The sequence below is a fragment of the Megalobrama amblycephala genome, linkage group LG24 (genome assembly GCF_018812025.1).
Source record: "Megalobrama amblycephala isolate DHTTF-2021 linkage group LG24, ASM1881202v1, whole genome shotgun sequence".
Lineage (NCBI taxonomy): Eukaryota > Metazoa > Chordata > Actinopteri > Cypriniformes > Xenocyprididae > Megalobrama > Megalobrama amblycephala.
This window is the reverse complement of record NC_063067.1, coordinates 10,881,071-10,907,806: the sequence shown is the minus strand read 5'-3', so window position 1 is coordinate 10,907,806 and position 26,736 is coordinate 10,881,071. Positions and strand designations below refer to the sequence as shown.

General features: G+C 36.5%; 2 protein-coding genes across 3 annotated transcripts; one reads left to right on the top strand and one right to left on the bottom strand.

Moving 5' to 3' along the window:
* Positions 1–20,459, bottom strand: dnajc5ab (DnaJ (Hsp40) homolog, subfamily C, member 5ab). Its single transcript, XM_048177924.1, has 5 exons — positions 20,318–20,459; positions 5,184–5,351; positions 4,428–4,641; positions 4,135–4,306; positions 1–715 (listed from the first exon to the last, which is right to left on the bottom strand). Exons 2-5 carry the CDS (start codon positions 5,291–5,293, stop codon positions 612–614), a joined length of 600 nt encoding a protein of 199 aa, XP_048033881.1. The 5' UTR covers positions 5,294–5,351; positions 20,318–20,459; the 3' UTR covers positions 1–611.
* On the top strand, positions 20,437–26,480 carry gid8b (GID complex subunit 8 homolog b (S. cerevisiae)). Of its 2 annotated transcripts, none has more exons than XM_048177922.1 (5): positions 20,437–20,567; positions 21,512–21,640; positions 21,733–21,929; positions 22,411–22,608; positions 25,532–26,480. In XM_048177922.1, the coding sequence occupies exons 1-5, from the start codon at positions 20,513–20,515 to the stop codon at positions 25,703–25,705; spliced, it is 753 nt and encodes a 250-aa protein (XP_048033879.1). In that variant the 5' UTR covers positions 20,437–20,512; the 3' UTR covers positions 25,706–26,480. The 2 variants fall into 2 exon arrangements, with proteins under 2 accessions (XP_048033879.1, XP_048033880.1); XM_048177923.1 differs by lacking the exon at positions 20,437–20,567 and adding an exon at positions 20,837–20,941.
* Positions 26,481–26,736: the final 256 nt, after the last annotated feature.

The following is a 26,736-nucleotide window of genomic DNA, read 5'->3' as shown; positions in this document are numbered from 1 at the left end:
TACCTGAAATAGAAATCTTTGTAACATTATAAATGTCACTTTTGATCAATTTAATTCATACTTGCTGAATTATTAATTCCTTAAAAAAAAAAAATCTTACTGATCCTAAGCTTTTGAATGGTAATGCTGAATGGTTTGACAACCTCAACCATTATCAAGATGTTTCCAGTCAGTTAGTGTAACACCAGCTTCACTGGCCATAATGAAAGCTGAAAGCATTAAAGCATACAAACATATTTCCTTGTGTCCTGTTGTTACAAATCAATTCTCAATTAAGACTGATCAAAATGATATTCACTGATCATGTAGACAAACGCAGCGTGTAAGATGAAGCATGGATCATAGCAGGAAGACTGTATGGACACTGTAAGAAAGTCCTTGTGAGTGTGTGTGTGTGTTGAATATAGCACAGCAGTAGGTTTGGGGATGATAGAGGGTAAAGGCAAATAAAAATAATAACTTGCTTCTTGCCCTGTACAGTGGAGCATTTCAGGTTTTTCAACAGAAGATCTGTAACTAACTAACCCCTCATCCTCTTTCCTCTGGATCACTCATTCCACACCGTGACCTCTTCCGGGATGGTGGTCCCATGTGTGAGAGAGAGGGAGGTTTTAATAGCTGGCATCTGTCCGGTAGCTGGTGTGGTAAGAGTCTGCGGTCAGCTGAGTGGTCTCTGTAGCAGAGGACGGCTGCATCACGATGGGACTGCTGCCATCTGTGGAAACAGACACCAGTGTCACGCTGCTTTATAATATGACCAGCTAACAGCCCAAACTGTACCCTGTTGCTAAGCATTTCAGGCATGATTTTAAGTGCCAGGAAGCCACTTCAAATGCTGAACAGACCTAAGTAAACAATCTGAAGGCATTTAACTGCAATTCTAAGTGAAACAGGCAATAATGTTGGGCAGGACTTGATTTTATCCATTAGGATTTGATTGAAACCAATGATACTATTGACCTACCTGCGCGGCCTTGGTTATGCCAGCAGAAAAGAAAAGTTTAATTTCAGAAGCAGATAAAATTGTGCTGAAAGATTATGAAACCAAACTATATTCCTTTACAATAACATGCAATGAATTGTGTACAATAGTGCCAGGGACATTTATTAAAACCCCATGAAATAGTTTGATGAATGCAGTTTTATTTCCAGATGTATTTCCTTTTGAAATGGGAAGTAGGGGAGAGGGCATATTGAAGGTCTTTTTTAAAAAATTCTTAATAGCATTTAGTTTAAGACCACAAAACTTGAGATGAAGCAATATTAAAAATCTGGATGATACCAATAAAGGATAATTATTAATGTTATAGCGAGTAACCAATAAATGGCTTATATTAAAATCAATCCGTTTCAAATGCAATGAATTTAGGCATGACAACATGAAAATAATATTGATTTTGATATTTGCTGAAGATTCCATTTAACAGTGTTATTAAATTATTAGTGTTGATAAATTAACTGCATTGTCGTTATATGTAATGTTAATTATTTTAAATCATCTTATTATAATTTTACATATACTGACATTTTATTAAAATAAAAATTTGAATTTAGGTTACATATTTTGCATATCCTGCAGAACTGCAATCCTTGTTATTATTATTTTTTATTATTTGTATGACTAAATATTGAAATAATAAACAGTAAATAATACATATAATAAACCTAAAGTCACCCTGAAATCAAAATTTAAAGGTCCCGTTTTTCGTGGTTTTTTGAAGCTTTGATTGTGTTTATAGTGTGCAATATAACATGTGTTCATGTTTCGCGTGTAAAAAAAAAAAACAGTATTTTTCACATAATTTACTTATCTGTATACCGCTGTTTCCACTGTCATAAAAACGGGCTGATGACTTCCTTGTTCTATGAAGTCCCTCCTTCAGAAATACGTAACGAGTTCTGATTGTGCCAGCGGTTCCTGTGTTGTGATTCGACAGCAGTTTAGCGCATCTTGCCCGGAAAGGTCACGCCTCTTACCATAACGTGGAGATGCACGCGCTCAGTGTTATTGTAAACATGTCTTTCATTTTACCCTATCAATTTGAGCCGGAATCAGACCCGGTGATTGGACTGCGGGATGAAAATAACAGCGTTTCGACGACATGGCGACAAACACACTCTACAAACGCAACTCTTGTGTATTCCTGTGGGCGGAGGTTAGTCAAAAAACTGTTTTAGTGACGTCATTAAAGAAGGAAGTAGAGGGATGTAGTCCAAACTGGCCGTTCGATGTAGGCGACTTCTGTTAAATAAAATATCTCACTTGGCATTGAACTTTGAGCTTTAAAATTTTTACAGATTTTATTTATACTCTAACAACAACATTACACACTAACTAAAGTTTGAAACATGGGATCACAAAGAACGGGACCTTTAAGTTTTTTAGCTTTTAGTATGAATATGTTAGCCTTAAAGGGTTAGTTCACCCAAAAATGAAAATTCTGTCATCATTACTCACTCTCATGCCGTTCCACACCCGTAAGACCTTCGTTAATCTTCAGAACACAAATTAAGATATTTTAGTTGAAATCCGATGGCTCCGTGAGGCCTCCATAGGGAGCAATGACACTTCCTCTATCAAGATCCATAAAGGTACTAAAAACATATTTAAATCAGTTCATGTGAGTACAGTGGTTCAATATTAATATTATAAAGCGACGAGAATATTTTTGGAGCACCAAAAAAACTAAATAACGACTTATTTAGTGATGGCCGATTTCAAAACAATGCTTCAGGAAGCATCGGAGCACAGATGAATCGGTGTGTCGAATCTGCTGTTCGGGGCACCAAAGTCACGTGATTTCAGCTGTTGACAGTTTGACACGCGATCTGAATCATGATTCGATACACTGATTCATCTGTGCTCCGATGCTTCATGAAGCAGTGTTTTGAAATCGGCCATCACTAAATAAGTCGCTATTTTGTTTTTTAGGGGCACCAAAAATATTCACATCACTTTATAATATTAATATTGAACCACTGTACTCACATCAACCGATTTAAATATGTTTTTAGTACCTTTATGTATCTTGAGAGAGGAAGTGTCAATTGCTCCCTATGGAAGCCTCACGGAGCCATCGGATTTCAACTAAAATATCTTAATTTGTGTTCTGAAGATTAACGAAGGTCTTATGGGTGTGGAACGGCATGAGAGTGAGTAATAAATGACGGAATTTTCATTTTTGGGTGAACTAACCCTTTAAGGTTATGAATAAGCTGGTGTGTTCCAAAACAATGACAAAATTCGCATTTAGGAGATATAAGCATTCAAAACTTAGTCTCTCACTTCTGCTAAAACAGATCACAGATTTTCATGACATCACATCGCACTTCAGCTTCTCATCAAATCTTCTGTCCAATCAATTGCTCTCTATAATCTGAAGTCCCGCCCCCTCCTACACTATCAACAGACACTGAAGCTGCAGCTGAAATCGGTCATTTGTTCACACATTTACTAGTTTCTACATGGTGAAGTGCACTATATAGAGAATAGGGAACGATTTAGACAGTGTAAATATGCTTTCCATTGACGCGAATGAAGTCCTTTTTCACGTTAGTATAACGTGATCCGGCGCAGCTCTGCTCTGGCCCAGGAACATGAGAGCACAGAGCGGATCATATCCGCGATTAGGCTCAGACCACGAAAGGTATCGGACCCATTTGAATTCTGCACAGAATGCTGTATTTTAAAGTGATATACAGGAGATTAGGAGGAGAAATGGTTAGAGATTAGAAGGAAACAGAGGTTTTACTGAGTTTAACGGCTCTGGCCGAGCTGTGATATAAATGAAACGCTACTGGCTATTTTTAAAAAAGGGCGGGGCTGTTCCATATATCACCCTGTCTTCCTGTTTCAGTTGAAATTACGTCAACGCATTTAATAATGCTTCGCGTTCCAAGACACTTCAGTGCGCCTTTAAGTCATCAAACCATGATATGCTTGCTATTGGTTGTCAGTGTCCGGTGGAATGATACATTCTAGAGAACTTTTATTAGACTTTTAGAAATACACCAGCTAATGTATGGTCTCAAAAATACACACATGGACTAACAACCACAAAACTTCCATTTTGATTTCTTGAAACCATGTATATTTTACTATTGTGAATGAATGAGCGAGTCAGTGTGTCTCACCTCTCTCATCAGACTGCATCTGAGCTTCTAAGTCTTCAGGAGACACATAGAAATCCGGCTCGTCTGCGCGCGGAGGATGAGGTTTACACTTCCCACAGCAGCAGTTACAGCAGCAGCACAGACAACAGCAGAAATAACAGCCTGTAGCCACACCGCAGAATATAAACAATGCCTGTCAAGAGGGGAAAAAGGAGAAATTCAACAGCATGTACATAATTTAACTTACTGACCCCAAACCTTTGAATGGCAGTGTATGTATATATCTTATACGTCTGCTTGTGAGTATGACTAACCTTGGCCCACCAGCTGGACAATACAAAGTATGTGTTAACATTCTCCTCTCCAAACTGTTCTGCCACGTAAAGGCCCAGAGATCCATATTTGTCATATATGTTGCGTTTGGTGGGGTCTGATAAAATGGCATGAGCGTTGTTGATCTCTTTGAATTTCTCAACCGCTTCTGGATTGTCAGGATTCTTGTCTGGATGAAACTTCAGAGCCAATTTTCTGCAAAGCAAAAGACCAGAAATGAGAATGAAACTTTTAATGCAACTATGAACTTTTCTGGAATCAATGCCAATCTGCTTTTAGATGTGTTAACATGAAACTATTGCTATGCTCAGAATGGTATACTAACTGGCAACTCTTATTTAAAAACAACAAACAAAAACAGTATGTGAAATGCTAAGCATTATTTTAAAATAAATGTTGGTAAATGTAGTCAGTCATCTGTGTATTCATGCACAAAGAAAGTTTACATGTGTGCACAGTATACATACTATATACAACAACAGTAGTGAGACTAGAATGGTAGAATGTTATCCTGAACATCCAGAGGAAGTGAGGAAAATGTTCTGTCGCCCTCTAGTGGATTCAAATGTGCTTAACACAAGAAAATTTGTTTTTACCTACGCAATCTCTCTTGGGTTGGGTAAAGTAAAATAAGACCAAATAAAATAATGCAAAATAAAATAGAATAAAATGGGTTCAGAGCATTTTCTCCACTATTTTCATTTGTAATCTTTCTATGTCCATCCAGAGTGTCTCACCTGTAGGATTTCTTTATGTCTTCTGGTGCTGTGTTCTTATCGACTCCCAGGACCAGGTATAAGGATTCTCCCGACGTGGAGAGTGAACGCTGTCTCTGCTGCTCCGCCATTACTCACACACACACTCACACAACCTCTCCTTTAACCTCACACAACCACCTCCTCAATCTGAAAGAAACGGAAGAGAGATGTGATTGTTATACGTGTTGTACGCGCCTATATGTCTGTCATTCTCCGTTTATACTTCCACTGCTTTTTGGTTTCTTCCTTTTCACAAAGCAGCAGAAGATGTAAGTGTGCACATGCTGCCATCCCAGAAATGTGGCAATAACTCTTTTCAGTTTCCAAATTTTTTAACATTCTTATATACACATTACCCTTTAACTCAGCAAAACACTGAGTTCCACCATTAGTCATAGACTCATCATTGCCCCAAATGTCTCTGTTCTGAGAGCACTGAGTCACTGCATTAACATTGTGTACACTCACTGCACTATAAAGTCATGTGACTTTGGCATGCAGGGAGGAGTTTGAGAGGAAGGGAGAGATGCTGATTCCCTTTAGGTGTGGCTTTCTTTGCTGTGACTAACCCTTATATTCGCATACTATCTGTCCTAGCAAGTTTAGCAATTAGAATTCGTAGATACGTCCCCAATCATAGCATGTTAAAATAGTATGCCAAAGGTGAGAGGGGTATACTTCAGCACTTTTTTAAAGCTGTGATGAAACACAAGTACAAGACAAAAAAAAAACTGTAGGGCTGATTTGATTCTATGCATCTGTTGTTGATTGAATTTTGCAATGTGGGTGCTGCACTGAAAAGTGCAGGCAGATGAACATGAGCTTGCAGGGGCGGGGTTAAGTGACTAAATTATTGGAGAAGTCCTGCATACGTCACCAGAGAGAAGTGTGATGTTTTCATCGAAAGGTCCAGTTGTGACATTTTGATAAACATTACAAGGTCAAAAGAAGAGAGGAAACATTCATGGATGAATTGTATATAAGATCTATAATATTAATTTAGAGAACTGATAGGGTGAACTGGATAAGCTCTAAAACACACTGAAAGGCACATTTGTAAATAAACACAGTGCCGTGCTTCACTCAGGATATATCCTTAAAGGGTTAGTTCACCCAAAAATGAAAATTCTGTCATTTATTACTCACTCTCATGTCATTACACACCTGTAAGACCTTTGTTCATCTTCAGAACACAAATTAAGATATTTTTGATGAAATCTGAGAGGTCTCTGATCCCCAAGGGAAAGCAACATAATTACCACATTCAAGGTCCACAATAGACATAAAAACATTGTTAAAATAGTCCATGTGACTACAGTAGTTCACTGTCAAGCTACGCAATATCACGTTCATTATCGAAAGCAATTCATCTGCGATAATGAACGTGATATTGCGTAGCTTGTCCGTGAACTACGGCTCTGTCTATTAAATGCCGCTCCATTTGAAAGCAGGTGATGGTGATTTAGCGGTAATCAGGGAACCGGCTTTACTGACAAAATGCGCGTGACAATCTCATGTGATATATCGCCCAGCCCTAGGCACGTTTTCTTCAAAAATGCGATGGAATATGCGGGATATTTTTGCAATTTTATGCGATGAAATTGCGGGAACTTGCAAAAACTGCGGTTTGATGAAAAAGAGAAAAAAAGGTGATTCCCCCAACACCCTGTTCTCACTAGGCTACTACCTTTAATGTAAAGAGTCATTTCTTACTTCCTATGATAAGCAAGCATACTAAATCACAGAATATTTAAGTTCTCATTCTGTTTTATTTCAGACCTTAATTAACACATGGCTCAAACTTCTGTCTGTGGTCCAACACGCAGTTGCACGGAGTGCAAAATAATTTGCCCCCACTGTCATGTAACACACCGGGAAACTTATTCACGCGGTCTTTTGCGCTTATTTTTGTTGTCAAATGAGAATGGTAGGGCTGCAATGATTAATCGCGATTAATCTTTTGCAAAATAAAAGTCTGTGTTTACGTAATATATATGTGTGTGTTCTGTGTATAATATATATATATATATATATATATATATATATATATTATATATATATATATACATATATATAAATACACACACATACAGGTATAAAGTTTAGAAATATATACATGTATTATAAATATATATTTATATATATTTTATATTACATATAAACAAATATTTTATATATAAATATAACATTTTTCTTAAATATATACATGAATGTGTGTGTATTTATATATACATAATTATTATACACAGAACACACACATATATATTGCGTGTAAACAGACTTTTATTTTGCAAACGATTAATCGTGATTAATCATTGCAGCCCTAGAGAATTGTATCACTGGTTTCACCGCGGGGTTTGCAGATGATGTTCACGTCGCGTAATTACGTCACTTCATAAGGTTCCCATGGCAATAGGGGGGAAATAATGGCGCTTTACTTGTGTGAAGTAAATGCAACATTTTTCAACTTTCTGCTAAGATATGTGACTTTTGCATATTTTGCTTGCTGAAATCGGCAATTTATGCGGCGAAAATGCAGCGTATTTGAAAAAAATGTAACCCCCGCATAAATATGCGGACTTTGGCTGATTATGCATTAAATCAGGCGATCGCATAAATCGCGTTTTTCTGGAGGGACTGGTTGCAGTCTATCAGTGGCCAGATAGCTCAAGGATTTCATCAAAAATATCTTAATTTGTGTTCTTTACAGGTGTGGAACAACATAAGGGTGAGTGATAAATGACAGTTTTCATTTTTGGGTGAACTAACCCTTTAATCTGATTTGTCAACTTTAAAAAAAAAAAAAAATCAGAATTTTATTCTGGATAAAGAAAAAGTCTATATGACAATTTGCAAAAAGTTTTTTTTGTTGCAGTGTGCTGTTTTTTTCTGTACAAATAAGCACATTTTACCCCTCATTAAAAGTTCATTAAGCTCACTTTATGCAGACAGACAAAAGTCTGGCTCAGCCAGGAGAAAATGTTTTCCACACAGGGAGAATCATAAGTTATGTCCTCCCCTATGCAGGAAAGTCAATTAACCCATTAACCCAGAGTAATTCAGGTTAAGACACTTCCACACAAAATGGCTGCCAGGTGAAGTAACATTTCACTGTCACAACAGGCCAATAAATTAATCAATCGTTAACCAAAAAAAAAAAAAAAAACACTTATGACTCTTTGTACGAGTACGAATTCCTTTTCCTCATCAGAGGAGCTTTCTTTGTGAGACAGTTTCGTCTCCATTCCAGGCTAATCGTGAAGCTTGTCAGTGAGTATTAGCAGATTAGTATTAGCGGAGCGTCTGAATAAGTGAAGGGTTATTTCTGTCCCTTCTCAAACCCTGTGTGTTTCTTCAAACTGGACCTTTGACCATTTCTTTTGCGTCAAAACGAATACAGCATCAGCTCAGATGATAGTGGTGCTTTCTAAAACTATTTACTATTGCTCATACTTAGGATTTTCTAACTCTTATTAAAATTAAACTTCTCTTTCTATACATGATTGATACCTCAAAACCTCGCAATTACAATTTTTGCTTGGTATTAGATTTTCTTAGATTTTGATAATACTGGCAAAAAATAATAAGTAAAAACAAAAATAAATAAATAAAAAAAAACACCCTGAAGGAGGGACCAGAGTCACAATAAGTGACCACAATACCATAAGTTGTGTCCAAAATTGCGTGCTATCAGTATGTACTGAATTTAATGAACGCATCAACTGTTCTGTAAGTTTGCACATACCATTCAAAAGTTTGGAGTCAGCGAGGTTTTTTTTTTAATGCTATGGAAAGAAGTCTTCATTTATTTGATCAAAAATACAATATTATTATAAAATTATAAAGTCATTTATTCCTGAGATCAAAGTTGAATTTTCAGCATCATTACTCCAGTCTTCAGTGTCACATGATCCTACAGAAATCATTCTAATATGCTGATCTGAAGCTCAAGAAACATTTCTTATTATTACCAATGTTGAAATCAGTTGTGCTGCTTCATATTTTTGTGGTAACTGTGACAACTTGTTCAGGATTCTTAAAAGAATAGACTGTTCAAAAGAACGGCTTTTATTTAAGTATAAATCTTTTGTAACATTATAAATGTATATACTGTAACCTTTGATGAATTTAATTCATCCCTGCTGAATAATAGTTCTTTAAAAAAAATCGTACTGATCCCAAACTTTTGAATGACGGTGTTTGTAGTATAAATACAATCCTAGTAACATCTATTCTGCATACTACAAGTATGTTTGTCCTTGAGAAGCCTCTTTTGACTTCCACCATTAAGCAGTGACCTCAACCCCCAGCAGGCTGCCCCCGATAGCAACCATATCGCAGTGTGCTAAAAACAAACATTATATTAACATCCTGGCAACCTTCCACAACACCTTATAGCATCACACACCACCACCATTTGCTGAGAAAATGTAAAAAAATCTAAGTAAAAGTCTGTGGCTACAATTCGTATTTAATATTGTGTCAGTAAAAAGCATGTATGTGTGGGCTGCTAGCAGATAGACTTCCTGCTTCAATCAGCAGGTCATTAAATGTGATTACTAATAGGGTTTTCATCAGGAGCATGGCTCTGCAATGCAGCCTCACCAAAACACTACATCCATCTCTCTTTCTCTCTCACACACTCCCTTCCCCCTCTGTTTCTCTGCACCACCATATGGTCCAGCTAAATCTTTAGTGGCCATCTCAGTCTGTGGACTAGACGGCTGTCAAAATCTCCTCTCCACAGCTTAATGAATATCACGTATCTCCCATAAATGTTTGTCCATCAATTCTCTGTCGGGTCCCTCTGTTTGTGTTCTAACATCCTCCTACTCCACTCTATGTGTTTCTCCATCTATCCGAGCAGGTGAAGAGATGTGGCTTGTATTATGTGCTGTAGGTTTTAAAAGGTCTGTTTGTAGAGGGATGGAATAGCAGGAAAGAGCGGGACATGTTTGATGAGAGTCTATACACAATAAACAAATACACAGAGGCTGTGACACACATACAGTGATAGTGTTGACGTAACTAAAACCAGGCTTATTATCGTTAACGAGAAATGAAACCATAAAAACATGAACATTAATTGAAATAAAGCTAAATAATACGGTTAGTTTCTGTCCTTGATTCTGATTGCTCAATAGCTGTGTTTTATTCATGATTTATAGAAGAGTATTGTGATAAAGAAATCTGCATTCAGATTTAGCATTTCAGTCCTATGTTCATAATAAAAAATCTGTTTAAATGTTCGATGTATTATCTTGTCCTTTTAACAGTTAAGGGGTTTTCCCGTGACTGACAGTGCTAGTCAAAGCATTTATCAGTTGCGTCTTGTTCTGTGTTCACAACAATTCAGTCTTTTCAATATAAAAGTCTTTGCTACTGACTGACACACTCATAAAGACAGTCTTTGCCGCCATCTAATGGCGTAATAATGTAACTTCTGTTGCTTTTCACAGTCAGAGACTATTTTTTCCGGTAGAAGGAAGGCTTTTATTGAAAGCTTACTTCCTAACTATTGGCCGATACCGATATTTGTCACTTCCTCTCTTATTTGAAATGTTGTCACCAAAGTAGACAGAATTTTTATCATGTTTTAAATCAGCAAAGTTCAAAAACACTTTCATTAAAATATACTAGCAGGTTTATTACTGCATCATCAAATAATTTTTTTAATGAACATGCATTGGATCCATTTAACATTCAGCAGGCCTACATAAAGACAACAGAACAAAGATACATATGAAATAAACAGTGCTTTTTAGGTAGGTTTAATAGTTTTCAGGTACAGAAATAAAGTAAACAAATGTAAAATAACACTGCATATTCCTCACTGTATAAATGATATACATATTAATCATTCTTTATTGTAACAGACTTTATTGTGATTAATCTTCTAATTTGTTTTTGTATACATTTTAATATTTTTTGTAAGTTTAAATATGTATGAGATCTGCACTTTAATAAGACGGGACTATTATTTTGACGGGTTTTCTCGTCTACAGAGCTATAAGAGTAATGGAGAGCATGCAGTTCTTCAGAGATATTTTGCAGATTTAAAGTTTGTCAGTTTATTAAGCACCCACGAAAAGGCATAATATCTGTATGTATTTGTTTATTGTTAGTTGTAATAAGTGTTTAGAGTAATTCGCTGTATGTGGATGATAATGCAATGGAGAGAGAGTTTAATGCGCACTTCTTGTGCTCTGTATTGTTTAGCATTTGTGGTGATTTTTTTGGAGTGAAAAGGGACACAAGAAACTTAAAACATAAGTAAAGTTGTAGTCATCATTCCGATGGGGTCCGCTACATTTATGAAAGTTACAGAAGTTATTTAGTCAAGAATAGTGTGCAATCTTTTATTTGATTAACTTTAAAGCGCAGACAGCAGCGCTAGGATTACGCAACAGTCATTATCACAGTTAATTAATAAACCATCGGTTTGTTATATCGGCCTTTTTCCTTCTACAGCCGACATGCCGATATTTGTAAATTGAGCAAAAAACGGCCGATAAATATCAGTGGCCGATACATCGGTGCATCCCTAATTGATACATATTTTTGGCTTATTCACGATACAGCACAGCCTCTAATACCTTATCGCTTACATATACTTTTTTTTGCAACATTTTCATTTAGTTTAAGTTGAAGTACTAAAATAACTAAAACTAAAACTTAAACTTGATTTAAAAAATTATCTTTTTTAAAAAACCCAAAAACTAATAAAAATGTAAAAAATAGCAAAATTGATAAAACTAAAATTAATATAAAATTTAAAACGGAAAACATACAAATAAAATCTAAACAAACAAACAAACAAACAAACAAACTGTCTAAAAACAATAGTCATAGTATATCAATGATACTAAAATAAAATAACATTGATTATTGTAAGGGATAATTGAAAAGGATCTGAAGCATCTATCAAAACAACATAATGAGCAAACAGGTGGTGTTCAAAGGTTGGGGGGGGGGAGGGCGAGTCTCAGAGAAGAAGAAAACCAGATACCAAACAGATGAGTGGATGTGACGAACAAACAGAATTTATGAAAAGTCACAGGGTCTTGTGTTGATGATGAAAACTACCATTTTTCTAATATAGACATGAAGAAATCAAGAGGCACAACTCTCATGGAAATTAATATTCCATTACAGTCCAGGATCACGTGAGTCTATTGATGTAAACACACTAATTAGTGTTCAAAATTTCATGCACTTTACATCACACAACTCATGTCATTGTTGTCTTCTGTCATTGTTGTGCATCCTAATGTCACTCCAATTAACAACATCGAAATATACACAAGAACTATAAAATACACAGAGAGGTGAGTAAAAAATAGATACCTTACAGTGAAAATGAGTCCATAATAAGTTACAAGTCACCAATTCCAATACGACTTGATACGACTGGACATGCTGGTTTCGGCCTCATCACCGACTGCAGCCACGTTCTCATCTAATATGAATTACCTGCAATTCACAACTACCCGCTAATGCACTTGCATTCACTTAAAGTAGCCTTGTTGACAAGTTTGGGTGTTTAAGGGCATAACGCACAATATATAGCACATTCAGTGCCCTGTAGATGGCGATATTGCTTATTTTGTAGCAGAAATAAACAGCTGCAGAGAAAGTTAATTGCCATGCAAAATGTAACAATACATTACTCATTACAAATGTACTGGAGTAAAGTGTACATATACTTATTCAAAAATGTAGTCAAATAGAGAGTAGAAGTGCTATTATCTTTAATATGCACTCAGTAAAACTACAAAGTAGCCAAAAAAGATATTTAAGAACAGTAGCTAATTACATTTACTCAAATACTTTACACCTCTGAATATATATTGAAACTATTTTGTTGCTTCATTAAATCATTACTTATGTGGCCAATTATTGCAAAATGGTACAATCAATGTATGTGAAATAATGAGGAAAAAAGAAAGAAAGAAGGAAACTCTGTCACAAGATGTGATTTCAGTATCAGAGCCCGAGAAGACAGAGAAAGGTATGCTGGGTAGGGTAACATCAGTCCCAAGTTCTTGTAGACACCTCACTAACCCTGAGAAATGTCTGCAGTCACCACGGAAACAATGGTGCGGTTGTTAAGATCTGCAGACTAATGATGTTATTAATGGTTGCCAGTCAAGTTACTTTGATTCTTACAAGAATTTACTGTGAATATCACTATATCAGATCCCTTCATCGCAGGAACGGCACAGCAAATACATCTGAAGGAAAAGACACTAAAGACAAGAGAAGATGGTACATCATAATCACTAAAATTTTCATGCTTTTGGAGCTTGACAGCTCTGGGGTCTCAAAGCGTATGTACGCACAGATTTGTTCTTAGAGTGTGCATACGCATAAATCCATGCCAACGCTCATATTTATAAAAACGATCTTTGACGTGGAAAAGTGCTTAGTGCCTCGTCAGGGCCTGAGCAGACGTATGCACTTTTCTTTGTCAGAGTACTGCAGGTTTTTGGAAATCTAATCGGCTAAGCGCTCATTGTCACAGTTTTAAAAACAACAGCTTTTTTCTTTTGGTTTGGTGTCATGGTGGATTTGTTTCCAGGTGGACCGTTAAAGAATGCGACACACACACATCTCCTGGAAATCATGTAGGATTCAACCAATCAGATAGCGACTTCAAAACTCACAAAGTTTTTCCCTATTTTGTGTGCCATACGCATCTGGGACGCGTTCAAGCTCAAACCAGCGCGCAACGTTTTGCAAGATTGAAGATATTAGAAGACATGTTTGTAGTAAGAGTTTTATAATAAAAATATAGCATATCAATTCTTCAAAAAGAACACAAAGAATGGCCTTCTCAGCTGCCATAGTTGCAACTCTTGCATCATCAGAACAGGACAGTATTCAATGCACCACCGTTTCCATTTAAAAATCGTTTTGCAACGTTTTGTTGGGTCTGAACGCAGCCCAGATGTTCAGCCAACAGTCCGTGGGCGTGACGTCTGAAGCGGAAACTATGTGACCATTAACTGACATCAGAGAATCACAAATACACAAAAGAGTTGTTAAATTATTGGAACGTTCATTTAAAATCTCAGGGGATACTTCATGAAAATATTTTAGGACAAATTAGTTCGACAGACAAAAATTTTTTCAAGTAAAGCGGATCGACTAAGTTCCTTCCTGTGATTACATATAGTGACCTAAATTAAATATGTGCCATGTAAGGTGTGAATTTTCAGGTCAGGAACACACATACATACACACAATGAGCATCTGTCAGCCTCTGCTAAACTCTCTCCTATGTCGGTCTGCTCATCCTCATATCTCTTTGTGTTGTCCTTTTTCCTTAAAGGTGCCCTAGAACGTTCTTTCACAAGATGTAATATAAGTCTAAGGTGTCCCCTGAATGTGTCTGTGAAGTTTCAGCTTAAAATACCCCATAGATTTTTTTAATTATTTTTTTTAACTGCCTATTTTTGGGGCATCATTAACTATGCGCCAATTCAGGCTGTGCGACCCCTTTAAATCTCGCGCTCCCTGCCCCCCGAGCTCTATAAAACAGTGCATAAACAAAGTTCACAGCTAATATAACCCTCAAATGGATCTTTACAAAGTGTTCGTCATGCATGCTGCATGCATGCTTCGGATCATGTGAGTATAGTATTTATTTGGATGTTTACATTTGATTCTGAATGAGTTTGAGGCTATGCTCCGTGGCTAAAGCTAACATTACACACTGTTGGAGAGATTTATAAAGAATGAAGATGTGTTTATGAATTATACAGACTGCAAGTGTTTAAAAATGAAAATAGCGACGGCTCTTGTCTCCGTGAGAACAGTAATAAACGATGGTAACTTTAACCACATTTAACAGTACATTAGCAACATGCTAACGAAACATTTATAAAGAATTTACAAACATCACTAAAAATATCATGATATGATGGATCATGTCAGTTATTATTGCTCCATCTGCCATTTTTTGCTATTGTTCTTGCTTGTTTACCTAGTCTGATGATTCAGCTGTGCACAGATCCAGACGTTAATACTGGCTGCCCTTGTGTAATGCCTTGAACATGAGCTGGCATATGCAAATATTGGGGGCGTACATATTAATGATCCCGATTTCAACTAAAATATCTTAATTTGTGTTCCGAAGATTAACGAAGGTTTTACGGGTGTGGAACGGCATGAGGGTAAGTAATAAATGACTGAATTTTCATTTTTGGGTGAACTATCAGAGATGTAATCTGACTGTGATAAAAGCTTTAATCTCACTACGTGATCATCACACCTGTAATCATCATCTGGAAGACTGTAATATCACTCCATTGTAATCATGAGTGACAGAGAAACATTATTCAATGCACATTTAAATCAAGACACATCTGAAACTAGTAATGTGTCTTATTATACCAATGTCAGGTAAAAACAACCCATTTGCCAGTATTAAAACAACCTCTCTTTGACCATTCAGTATTTCTTAACATTTCCAAGCCAACAGATTGTTACGTTTATTTGTGAACTTCATTATGATGATTTAAAGAGCAGTTATATAAATGTTCAGGTAGAATTAATCCAGTGTAACAATGCCATCTTTGTTTTCAAGTCATCTTTGATGATCAGATTCAGAAAGATAGCCTCATTCTGGCACACATGACGATCAGTGCACTGTGTGTTAGTGTGAGACACTGCACTGCCTCATATCTCAGGTTGAGTGGGAATTGTATGCGCATGTGTGGTGGTTTCACCATCAAAAAGATTGGGGCAACCCATAAAGAGCCATATCTCTCAAAAAAGTAAAGAGCTGAATTGATAAAGGCAGAGTCTTTAATATCTAAAAACATTGTTTTTTAATATTTAACTAGCACCCATCTCATAAAAAATGTCTTGTGAAAACAAGTATGGTCTTCATCAATCTTTAACTTTTGATTCTTGCTTGCAGTTTCAGTTTTGCTGCATATCAAATATGAGTGGTCCAAACAAAGTCACAAAAATGCCTTGACTAAAATTCTGAACCATCATGGATGTAAGAAGGGTAACAGCAAAATACAGGCGAAATGTTATCCTCGTCACTATGGATCAGCTGGTCATATTAAAAGCTACACTGGGTCATTCCATGTCAAATCAACCAAATTTTGGAAACTTCCCCTTGCTCAATTTTTTGATTTTATTCATATTCTTTCTAAAGAAAGACAAACATAAATAGTGACAATTTTCACCTGAGATTTGGAGCCAACAGGCGAGTAAAAATGACTTCAGAAAGATGGCAGCATCATTATTTTATTTACACAGATTGGTCTATAGTTACGGTTAAATCTGTTGATTTTCGCAATCTTTGTTGCATTATGCCAACAGTGGCAGTTCAAAAATGGGAACAAGCAGTTTAAGTTTTTTTTTCTCTCCAAAGTTTGCATACCTATATCTCGAAAAGTATTAAAGATATCTTAACATCCTTTTAGAATTTAGAATTTTCTTTTGGTATCTTCATTCATGAAGGCCCTAGCTTTAATTCCAGAGATACTGGGTTCTCAATGTGACTTTTAATTAGTAAATTGTACACGTTTTCAATGGTCAAAAACCAAATGTGCTTTGCTGATACTTTTTTCTTAAAGAGGAATGTTTGAAGAACAAATAATTTTTCCCTCTATGAAAACAATTGCATAGAACATTTCTGTCTGAGTGCCATAAATATTCTTTTCCCCAAGTTTGTGTGCCTGTAACTCAAGACGTATTAAGAATATATCTAGCCTATATGATTTTACACTCTAGTTCTTAGTAAACGTTCCTTTTGGTATGTTAATTTTTAAGGCCCTATATGGTTCAATCCCATAGATATGGGGATCTCATTGTGTCCAAATTGTTGAATATTTGGTCTAAAACAAAATGTGGGTCAGAGCTGATACTTAATGTATTTACAGGCCAATGTCTGAAGAATAAATAATGTTGAAACTAGAAATGTATCTTTCCCTCTATCAAAACAGTTGGAACATACCCGTCTTAGTGCCAAAAATATACACTGACATGGAGTGGCACATTAACTTGCTTTTCATCTTTTCATAAGATTCTATATTTAAATCAGTTTCAGAGATATTTGGAAGAAGGGATTCTGTTAATTTTAACAGCTTCTGAAGCTACCAAGAGTTCAAATATGCAGTATTGTAATATGTTTGAAACAAGCTTCATGCCTCCTAGGAAAGTGTGTTTGCTGTAGGAAAGTGCACCACTGTATTCACATCAATAAACCAAGATTTGCCTCACCTGGATTGTATAAGTATTACAATTTCCCACTGTTATAAGATGTGAAGCATAGTTATAGATCGGGCAGTATTCACGGCTAAGGGGCATATTTGGTGGAGTCACTGTTAATGCCTCAAATATTGAAACATTTAAGGGCTCTCACACTTGAAATAGTTCACCCTGGGTAATTCTTAACCCCGGGTAAATGGGACCCTCGGTTATCTTATTTTATGTTTCACACTGCTGGAGTTAACAACTAATCCTGGTTATGTCATACTAAATACCTAAAGCCTGGGTTACTGTTCATATTTGTATATACGTGGTGTCAACAGTCATGACTGGATAAAACAAAATCACATTTGGTTTTGTGTTTATCATTGAAAATGGGTAAAATTCAACAATTTGGACATGGAGCTGCATCGAGATCCCAATATCTCTGGGTAATAATGGTAGTACCCACCCCATCTACAACATCACCGAGGCTCGCCCCAATCAGCCTGATGGTGGCGGTACACTGATCAAAAGCATGTAATGGCTCATAATGCACATCTCGGATTGATGACATTTTCAGGTATTTTGGATTTTTAAAAAAAAACTACATGTGAACTACTAGGTTTTCCACCCGATGGGAACCAAAATGGTGCAGAAAGAGTATGATTGTCAATAATTATTGGGGGGAGAAAAAAAAAAAATCCATTCATGTCCACAACAGGACACCAAAACTTTTGAAGTGGGCGTGGCCACTTTTATTAAAATGGCTATCCCACTTGAGTGGAATGAGATAATTTCACCAAACTCAGTACACCCATGTACGGGATCAGTCTGTGGTCACGTGGCAAAAGGATGCAGTGACTGGCCACTTGGTGGCGCTATAAAAAAAAATGGCTACAGCTCTGCAACAGTCAGTTCTATTGACTTGAAAACTGGCATGCGGTGTCTTTGTCCAAGGTGCCGCGATTGTCTAAAAGGACATTTACGTATCTCAAATAACACGGCCGCTGTCGGAAAGAGATTATTTCAAAAACCTACATTCATGTACTAGTCCTAGGTTTTTGGCTCTACCTCAATAGCTTTTAACATATTTATTAGTAAACTGCCTGTATTTGCTGTAAATGGCCTTTTGCATCTATGATCAAGTTAGTTACAGGCATGCTAAATAAACCATAATACCTTTTTATCATGTGCTTAAAGGCCTTAAAGAGCTTGAACCCCGTTAATTGCTGCTTGTAGCTATTTTAAAATATATTAAAACAGAAAACAGTTATTTTATATTGTAATAATATTTCACAATGGTACTGTTTCTACTGTATTTTTGATCAAATAAATACAGCTTTGGTGAACATAAGACACTTCAGCATTAAAAATTGTACTGACCCCAAACTTTTAAATGTTAGTATACATGATTTTGATTTTTATTGTGGTTGCATTGAGAGCATTGAACATGAGTTAACACTCGACTAAAAAAACAAAGCAGAGAGGGGACTTTTCGTCCTCATTTCATAAGTCCATCTCACACCACAGTTCTAACTGTATGAGAAAAGGACATCCTTACACCCCCGTCACAGACTACACGGAGTTAGTTAGCCTGCGTTGACCGGAATACTGACCAAACAAAAACCTTCAAGAATCCTGGCACAGCTGTGGTGAGAAAACAACTTTCAAGACCATCCAGTTAATTAGCTAATGGAGCGCAAAGGTGCTTTCTTCAGGTCCTCTCAATGAGATGGACCACTCAGAGTTATGCAGCATTTTAGAAATAAGTGTAAAAATAGATGGGCAACCACCAGAGAAGTTCAAACCTGAGATTTGATTAACTAAATATGTGTTAATGACTGAGTACTTCAGAAAAAAATGACTATCTATATCATAAGATGACATAAGAAGGAAAACTTGGTTTAACATCTCTCAACTAAAACAACAAGAACAAGCTTTTGAACAAACTTTGGAAACAAACAACCAAGACAAGTAACTCTCGTTCTCTCATCGTTTCCTCACCCTCATGTTCCAAACCTGTATGATTTTCTTCTGTGCAATTTAAAAGAAGATATTTTGAAGAATGTTGGGAACAAAATCTTTGGTTACCACTGACTTCCACTGTATAGGGGAAAAAACTGAGACATTTCTCAAAATATCTTATTTTATGTTCCAGAGAAAATCAAATAGGATGATAATGATTAGATAAATGATCACTAATAACACAAAAAGACCTGATAGCAATAAATACGACGCATCACTTCTCTTTCTGGCAAGATATAGGAAAACCAAAGCCAATAACAACAGGCAGTGTCTTACCCCTGAGGTTTAGGCAAGCAGACCATTGTTTGAGATTCAGCAGCAACACAAATCTAACAAATAACCTCAAATACTGATGACAGCCTGATGGGAAGAGTTTCAATACTGATGGAGGACAAACGCTACCGTGTTGACTGACCAGTTGGAGATTTAGAGCCTTTAATCTCCCTGTTCTGCGCTCAGCATCCATATTGGTTTAAAGAGATAGTTCACCCACATTTACCATATCATTAAATACTTTATCCAACCCCGTTCGACTTCCGAAATACAAAATAAGATGCGAAATGACAGCCGCAGTCACCATTCACTTTAAATGTATGGGAAATAAAATGCAATGACAGTGAACAGTGATTTAAGCTGTCAATCCTTCACATCTCATTTTCTCTTTCAGGAAGAAAGAAAGTCATGCGACATGAGGGTGAGAAATGATGACACAAATTTCCCTAAGAGAGAAGTATCCCTTTAATGCTGGTTCACCGGGCTGCATTAATCTTTCTCTCTCAAAAACCTACTACAGCAGCACTAATCCATGAGCAAGGGCAGCATGCGTGTGTAACGCACAGATAGCATTCTCCTCCGGCTGCGTTCACTTTTCTTACCGTCTAGGAGAGAAGCGTAGGTAGAAGTGCAGATAGTCAGTTCTTCGTATATTATTTCCGATATCTATAAACGGCCTTCAAATAGGAGTGAATCAACCTGCTGTGCTCAGATACGGTGTCCTGGTCTTATGATCGTGAAGCGTCTCCACTCAATGGGAGTCGTGCGCTTACGTCACGGTCGATCTAGAAAGGAAAATGGGCGGAAACGAAGAAGGAAGCCGTTTGCTGGACTTACATGACCAGATCAAACGTATGTATTTCTGAGCATGAAGACTGCTGTGTTTTTTATTGTCAGAATTATTGAGGACAATTGAATGTATGTAATAGTATAGGAAGAAAAAGGTAAGGTAAGTGCTAAGTGCTGACGGATGAAAAATAATAAATCAAATAAAATAAAGAAATAAAAGTTACAACGAGCGTAATATTTTCGTTATTTTTACAATACTTTAATTTTTAAAAATGTAAGCAGTTCGCTACGTTGATGTTATAAGGGTGACTTAAAATACGTTTGATCGACAGCCAATCCAAACGAGGTATCGTTGAAATCTCGTTTTCTTTAAAATCGCGAGAGCTTAGTACGGCCTTTCTCCCCGAGCTGCTGGTGAGGAAAGTGTACACATTCAGGTAAAATGCATTTTTTTGCATAATCATAATAGTTACTCCATGTGTCGACAACGAGTTGTATTGTATAAATACTTGGAGAATATTTGTGTTTATTAACGTTCATGTGTGGTTGTTGTTACGTACTGTATTAAATCTGTTGTTGTCTTCTGTCCAGCCGTACAGGCTTCAATGTTATGATACAGGCCTTTATAATTATAGCTTCCGGTCATCATAAGCGCAAATGTCATTTTGCTTGATTTACGAAACATTATTGATTTATATTTATTCTCATTGTATATTCGCTGATTCGTTGCCGTTTTCTATAGATTTTTGTGTCGTCTGAATCTGAAATCTTTATAAATTAAACATAACAGTATGTGTTTATATCAAGAGTGTCATTTGCAGACTATACACGAACAAAGATGTATTTCAAATGACTTTAATTAAACTTAAAAGAAGAATGTAACTGTGAGATTATAACAAACCATACATAAAAAGTTTATCTAACTTTTCAAGCCCTGTGTCTTTTCCCATGACTAAAACTGTCATTTTAAATGTTATCATGTTTTTATATTTTTTTGGTCAATGCAGAACACTTCATGATGAGTTATGCTGAAAAGCCAGAGGACATAACACGCGAGGAGTGGATGGAAAAGCTCAATAATGTTCACATTCAACGGGCAGACATGAATCGACTCATTATGAATTATCTGGTGACAGGTAAACACTTATATTTATTCACCATATATTGCAGCTTTAATACATGTGTCTGTAGATCTTTTTTCATAATTTGTTTGTTTTTATTTACAAAGAGGGTTTTAAAGAGGCAGCTGAGAAGTTTAGGATGGAATCAGGCATTGAACCAAGTGTTGATCTGGACTCTCTGGATGAAAGGATAAAAATTAGGGAGATGGTACTGAAGGGACAAATACAAGAGGCCATCGCACTGATCAACAGTCTGCATCCTGAGCTGCTGGACACGAACCGCTACCTGTACTTTCATCTGCAGGTAAAGCAGATTAATGACTAATTGGCCTACGATATATATTACATGTCTAACATGACTAAAAATTTGAAGATTCGAATTGTGTGGACCATTTGGTTCACACTTTTACAGATACAGTTTCAGTTGATGGCATCTGAGAAACAGTCACAATGTAAATGCATCTGACTAGAAATAACTGAAAATACACATAATCTTTCAGTTTCGAACAGTAGATCTGAACAAAACATCAAACCAAGCAAAAGGTTTATCTAATGCAATAACTTTAATACATTAAGTGTGGCTTAAGAGTCCAAAATGCTTTTTGGGGCCACTATAAGTTGTTCACTTTTGGACTTTTATTTTGTAAACTGGCTGTTAACCTTAATATTAACACTTAATATGTACACTTGTATATAACGCAGAAGATGTTATACTGTTCCACAGTGACTAAAAGTTTTGTAGTTTTTAAAACGACTGTCTGATGCTGAATCTCACCTTCCTATAGCAACAACACCTGATTGAGTTGATTCGCCTGCGGGAAACCGAGGCTGCATTGGAGTTTGCACAGACACAGCTGGCTGAACAGGGAGAGGAAAGCCGAGAGTGTCTGACAGAGATGGAGCGCACCCTTGCACTCCTGGCGTTTGATAACCCAGAAGAGTCACCCTTCGGAGACCTGCTTAACATGATGCAGAGACAGAAGGTAATGTATTGCTTCAAATAAATCAACCATAATTTTATTTTTTTTTTAATCATATTTATTTATTGAACCAGTACAATTGATGATATGGTGTCTCTCTCTCTCTATATAAAAAATATAGTATAAAATAAACATCTGCCTCCAGAACCAGTTGTGGGTACCACATTGGCAGATAAAGATTATTTATATATTTGAATTGAAAAATATCAGATTTCTTATCAGAAATTTATTGGCTGGTTAAATAGTGTATTCCTCAGCTATAATACCATTCAAAAGTTTGGGATCTGTAAGATTTTGCTTATGCTCAACAAGGCTGTATTTGTTTAATCAAAAATGTATAATAATCAATAATATTGTAAAATTAATTTAAATACAACTCTCAATTTCAATAAAATTTTAAATATAAATTTATTCCTGCACTGGGTTAATATTTATTTCTTTGAATAAAAAGTTCAAAAGAACAGCATTTATTTGAGAAAAAAAAAAAAAAAAAAAAAAAAAAATATATATATATATATATATATATATATATATATATATATATATATATATATATATATATATATATATATATATATAATTTTTTTTTTTTTTTTTTTTTTTTTAACAATGTAAAAGTCTTCACTATCATCTTTGATTAATTAATTTCTTGCTGGTATTTCTTTAAAAAAAAAAAAAAAACTTCCCCCACACATTAAAAAAATAAGAAAAAAAAAAGGGTGTACATTAAGTCAATATGAAATTTATCCTATGTACTTAATTAACATTCTCAATTTTACTGTAAATTATACATCAGCGCATGTTATTCCAAAAAAATATAGTTTGTCTTTTGTAATTTGTACTCAAAATGTAATAACTCTAAAATGACTTTCCTTTTCTGCAGATGTCACTTTGTTTTCCTCTTGAGTAATATTTGCAAACCACATTTAATTTGGTGTAAATCATGATATTTGTGGATGGTAATGAAGGGCATTGTTTATTTAAAGGGGCTATAACATAGACTGTAAAAAAGGATGGACAACGCACCTTTACTCTCTTCCATTGTAGTAAGTGAAGCCGCCAGTGTGTCAATATGGCGCTGACATCTTGAGTCTCGAGTCTGTGCATAGTGAACTTGGAGCCCGAGTCTACGCAGTAGTGAGCACGAAGTGGAGCCGCGATCTCAAGGTCCCGCCCACACTCCCGCAGAATCAGTTAATACTGCAGAACAACTCATTACGTTGGTGTGAAACAAACCGTTCTCGAAATGTACAAATGAAAGTTAAAGCTCCAGTCTTCTGCCCAAGATTCAGAAAAAAAGTCTGTTGGTGCTTCATTTCACTCGATGGCCATCTTTGAAACACCTCTCGGGCATCCTGGGCATCATGCAGCTCGTATCTCTTTGAATGGGGAAACATCAAATTCTCCAAAACTGTTCGCCAACATTACGATTAAATTTCATATTTGAAATCACCAATGAAATCTAACAACAACCGGCTCATAAATTTAGTTTGTAAACGCTCGAATCTTGACAAAAAAACTGTATTTTTCAGGCTGGATCAAGCTAATGCGCATGCGCAGACCTAAATGCGCGTCTCTTTGGAGGCGCGCGTCTGACTGTTTCTATAGAAACGAGTTATTCTAACGGCCGCTGAAGTGATGCGATGACTTTACCAGTCGGCGATTCTCTTATTTAGAAGGCGGGACTTATTCCGCCATATTGCGCGTTACACTTTCTCCCATTCAAAACAATACGAGTGACACGTCTTGTGTTATTCTATAGTCTTTGACTTTGCTCAGGGATGCTGTAAATCTCAACTGCCAATGACGTCAAAACCCACGTTTTTATAGCATCAAATAACTAAAAACAAACTTAAATAACAAACAATTTAACTAACAAAAAACTGCCTGAAATTACAGAAACCATCTTTGGGAAAAAAATTTGACGTGTTTAGTTTGTCTGACGTCCCATTACATTACATGGAGAGGGTGGGGTTTATGATCTATACTGCAGCATCCAGCCACCTGGGGGCGATCAAGACGCTTTGGCTGAATCACAAATGGCACCCTAAACCCTCACAGTCTTCCTCTGAGTCTGCACTTTCGTGACGTAATGCCGCTTTGAGTGCCGGGCAAAGTCTTCTGCATAGCTCGCAGACTTGCCAGCTCAGCTGAAGTGCACATCAAGGGCGCATAGCAGCCGCAAAGGGGGTGCACCCTTCTGAAACCTAAAATTATGAATGGGACACCCTATGGTCTCGTGAACTTAACAGACATGCGCATGCCATTGTAAGTCCACAAGACCGAAAGTGCATAGAAGTGTGCCATTTGGGATTCAGCCTATAAGTAGAATTTAGAAACCTGTGTTATTAGCGCCACCGGTGGTCATTAGGTGAACTGCAGCCAGCAACTTATTGCTCGTGCACATGTAACGTACAAGAGCCTGAACGTGATTCAATGTCTGATATACTCGCAGCGGAGTTCTTTTTCGTTTGACTTTTAGATATAAATATGTGCTCTCAATAACAAAATAAACACAGAACAGAAATGACAGCGGTGAGCTCTGGATTTCACCGTCATCATGTCAACAGATGAGGTAGATTATAAAGTATATTTGAGACTATAGACTATAGGTCTGACAATGTGAGACTGTAATTTGAGTTAATCCCTTCTCTGGCTCTTTCTGCATAATCCTGAACGCATTAATTTCAAATGTCATTGAACGGAAGAGAGGCTCTCGGGGGTGCGTGTAAACTTCACTTCCTTTAGATTTTCTCGGCAAAAATCACTTTACAGGCTTCCATAGACAAGTTGAGGAAGGTCTAATTTTTTAAAGTTTTGTTACAAGCTGTTCACACATAAAAAGGCGACTAATACATGCAAATACCCCTTACATATACCTGTTTTAATCTGCCAGTGATTGACAGCATGTGGTCTTGTATAACAGGTGTGGAGCGAGGTAAACCAGGCAGTGCTGGACTACGAAAACAGGGAGTCGACACCGAAACTTGCCAAACTCCTCAAACTGCTGTTGTGGGCTCAGAACGAGTTGGACCAGAAGAAAGTCAAGTACCCCAAAATGACAGATCTTAGCAAAGGCACCATCGAGGACCCTAAGTGAAAACGAACCGGCATCTCTATGCTTGCATTCTGCGGGGAACAAAATGGACGCTTTCCCTTTCCTTAACTATTTATACTCAGTGACTGACACTCAAACATCCTTTTATCAATCTTTTGTTTTGTTTACTTGTTGCTTATCAGAGACTTTGCATTACATGGGCTGTGGAAATGAGATTAAGATTTAAGGATGACTTCTAGCCAAAATGGAAACACTTTTTATCGCAGATGGATTTCTGTGATTTTTGTTACCACAATGTTTGACTTGCTGAGCTGAGTTGATTGCATTTTAGCCATTTTGTTTTTGCAGAGGATTATTATCTTTCTATTTTGTCAGTGAATGTTCAGAAAGTCTACAAATACAGTTGAGGACTGAACCACACTATTTAGATTTACCTTCTATTTGATTGTGTCTGCTGATGTGAGGTACCTAAGGCACAATAGTGGTGTCATCAAGGACTGTGAATTGATTGTTCCAATATGATGAACGAGTTCTGTGTGCTTTCACAACTTTTGTTTGCAGTGCACGGGTATACATTTTGTATGCGTGTAAAAGGGCCCCGTCAAAGAAAATCTGCCCTTTTTCGAGTACTAATGTTATTGCATTATAATGTTAAGTCATGTGACATTGTTTTCTACTGTACATTGTCATAGTATTCCTGCTTACATTGACATTCAATTGTGATTTATAGATATTGCAGAGATCAAGTTGTAAGCTTCTGAAGTCAGATGCTTTACTTAGGTATTAAATATTCTTTTTTTTAAATCCCCAAACTCTATTTGAATATCAAAATTGCTGCTGTTGTTGAATGTTATGGCCAAATACTTATGCTGTGATGCCTAATTAAATATTGCAGAAGCGTGTTTTTATAACGAATGAATATGTGGTGAATGAAAGCCACCCACATTGGCTGTCTCATTCACTGATGATGAATTGTTTGCAGTGGGCCGGTAAAGACACAACCTCAGAAATTACACTTTAAATGAGTCAAGAATCTGCTGTGACAACTTGGATTCTGCCTTGTAAAAGATTAT

Excerpts from the sequence above, each read along its gene's own strand:
- dnajc5ab (XM_048177924.1), bottom strand. The coding sequence starts at position 5,293 with ATGGCGGAGCAGCAGAGACAGCGTTCACTCTCCACGTCGGGAGAATCC. Across the intron at positions 4,307-4,427 it reads TGTCCAGCTGGTGGGCCAAG|GCATTGTTTATATTCTGCGG; the intron begins GTTAGTCATACT and ends CCCTCTTGACAG. Across the intron at positions 716-4,134 it reads GATGCAGTCTGATGAGAGAG|ATGGCAGCAGTCCCATCGTG; the intron begins GTGAGACACACT and ends CTGTTTCCACAG.
- gid8b (XM_048177922.1), top strand. The coding sequence starts at position 20,513 with ATGGGCGGAAACGAAGAAGGAAGCCGTTTGCTGGACTTACATGACCAG. Across the intron at positions 21,930-22,410 it reads ACCTGTACTTTCATCTGCAG|CAACAACACCTGATTGAGTT; the intron begins GTAAAGCAGATT and ends ACCTTCCTATAG. Across the intron at positions 22,609-25,531 it reads ACATGATGCAGAGACAGAAG|GTGTGGAGCGAGGTAAACCA; the intron begins GTAATGTATTGC and ends CTTGTATAACAG.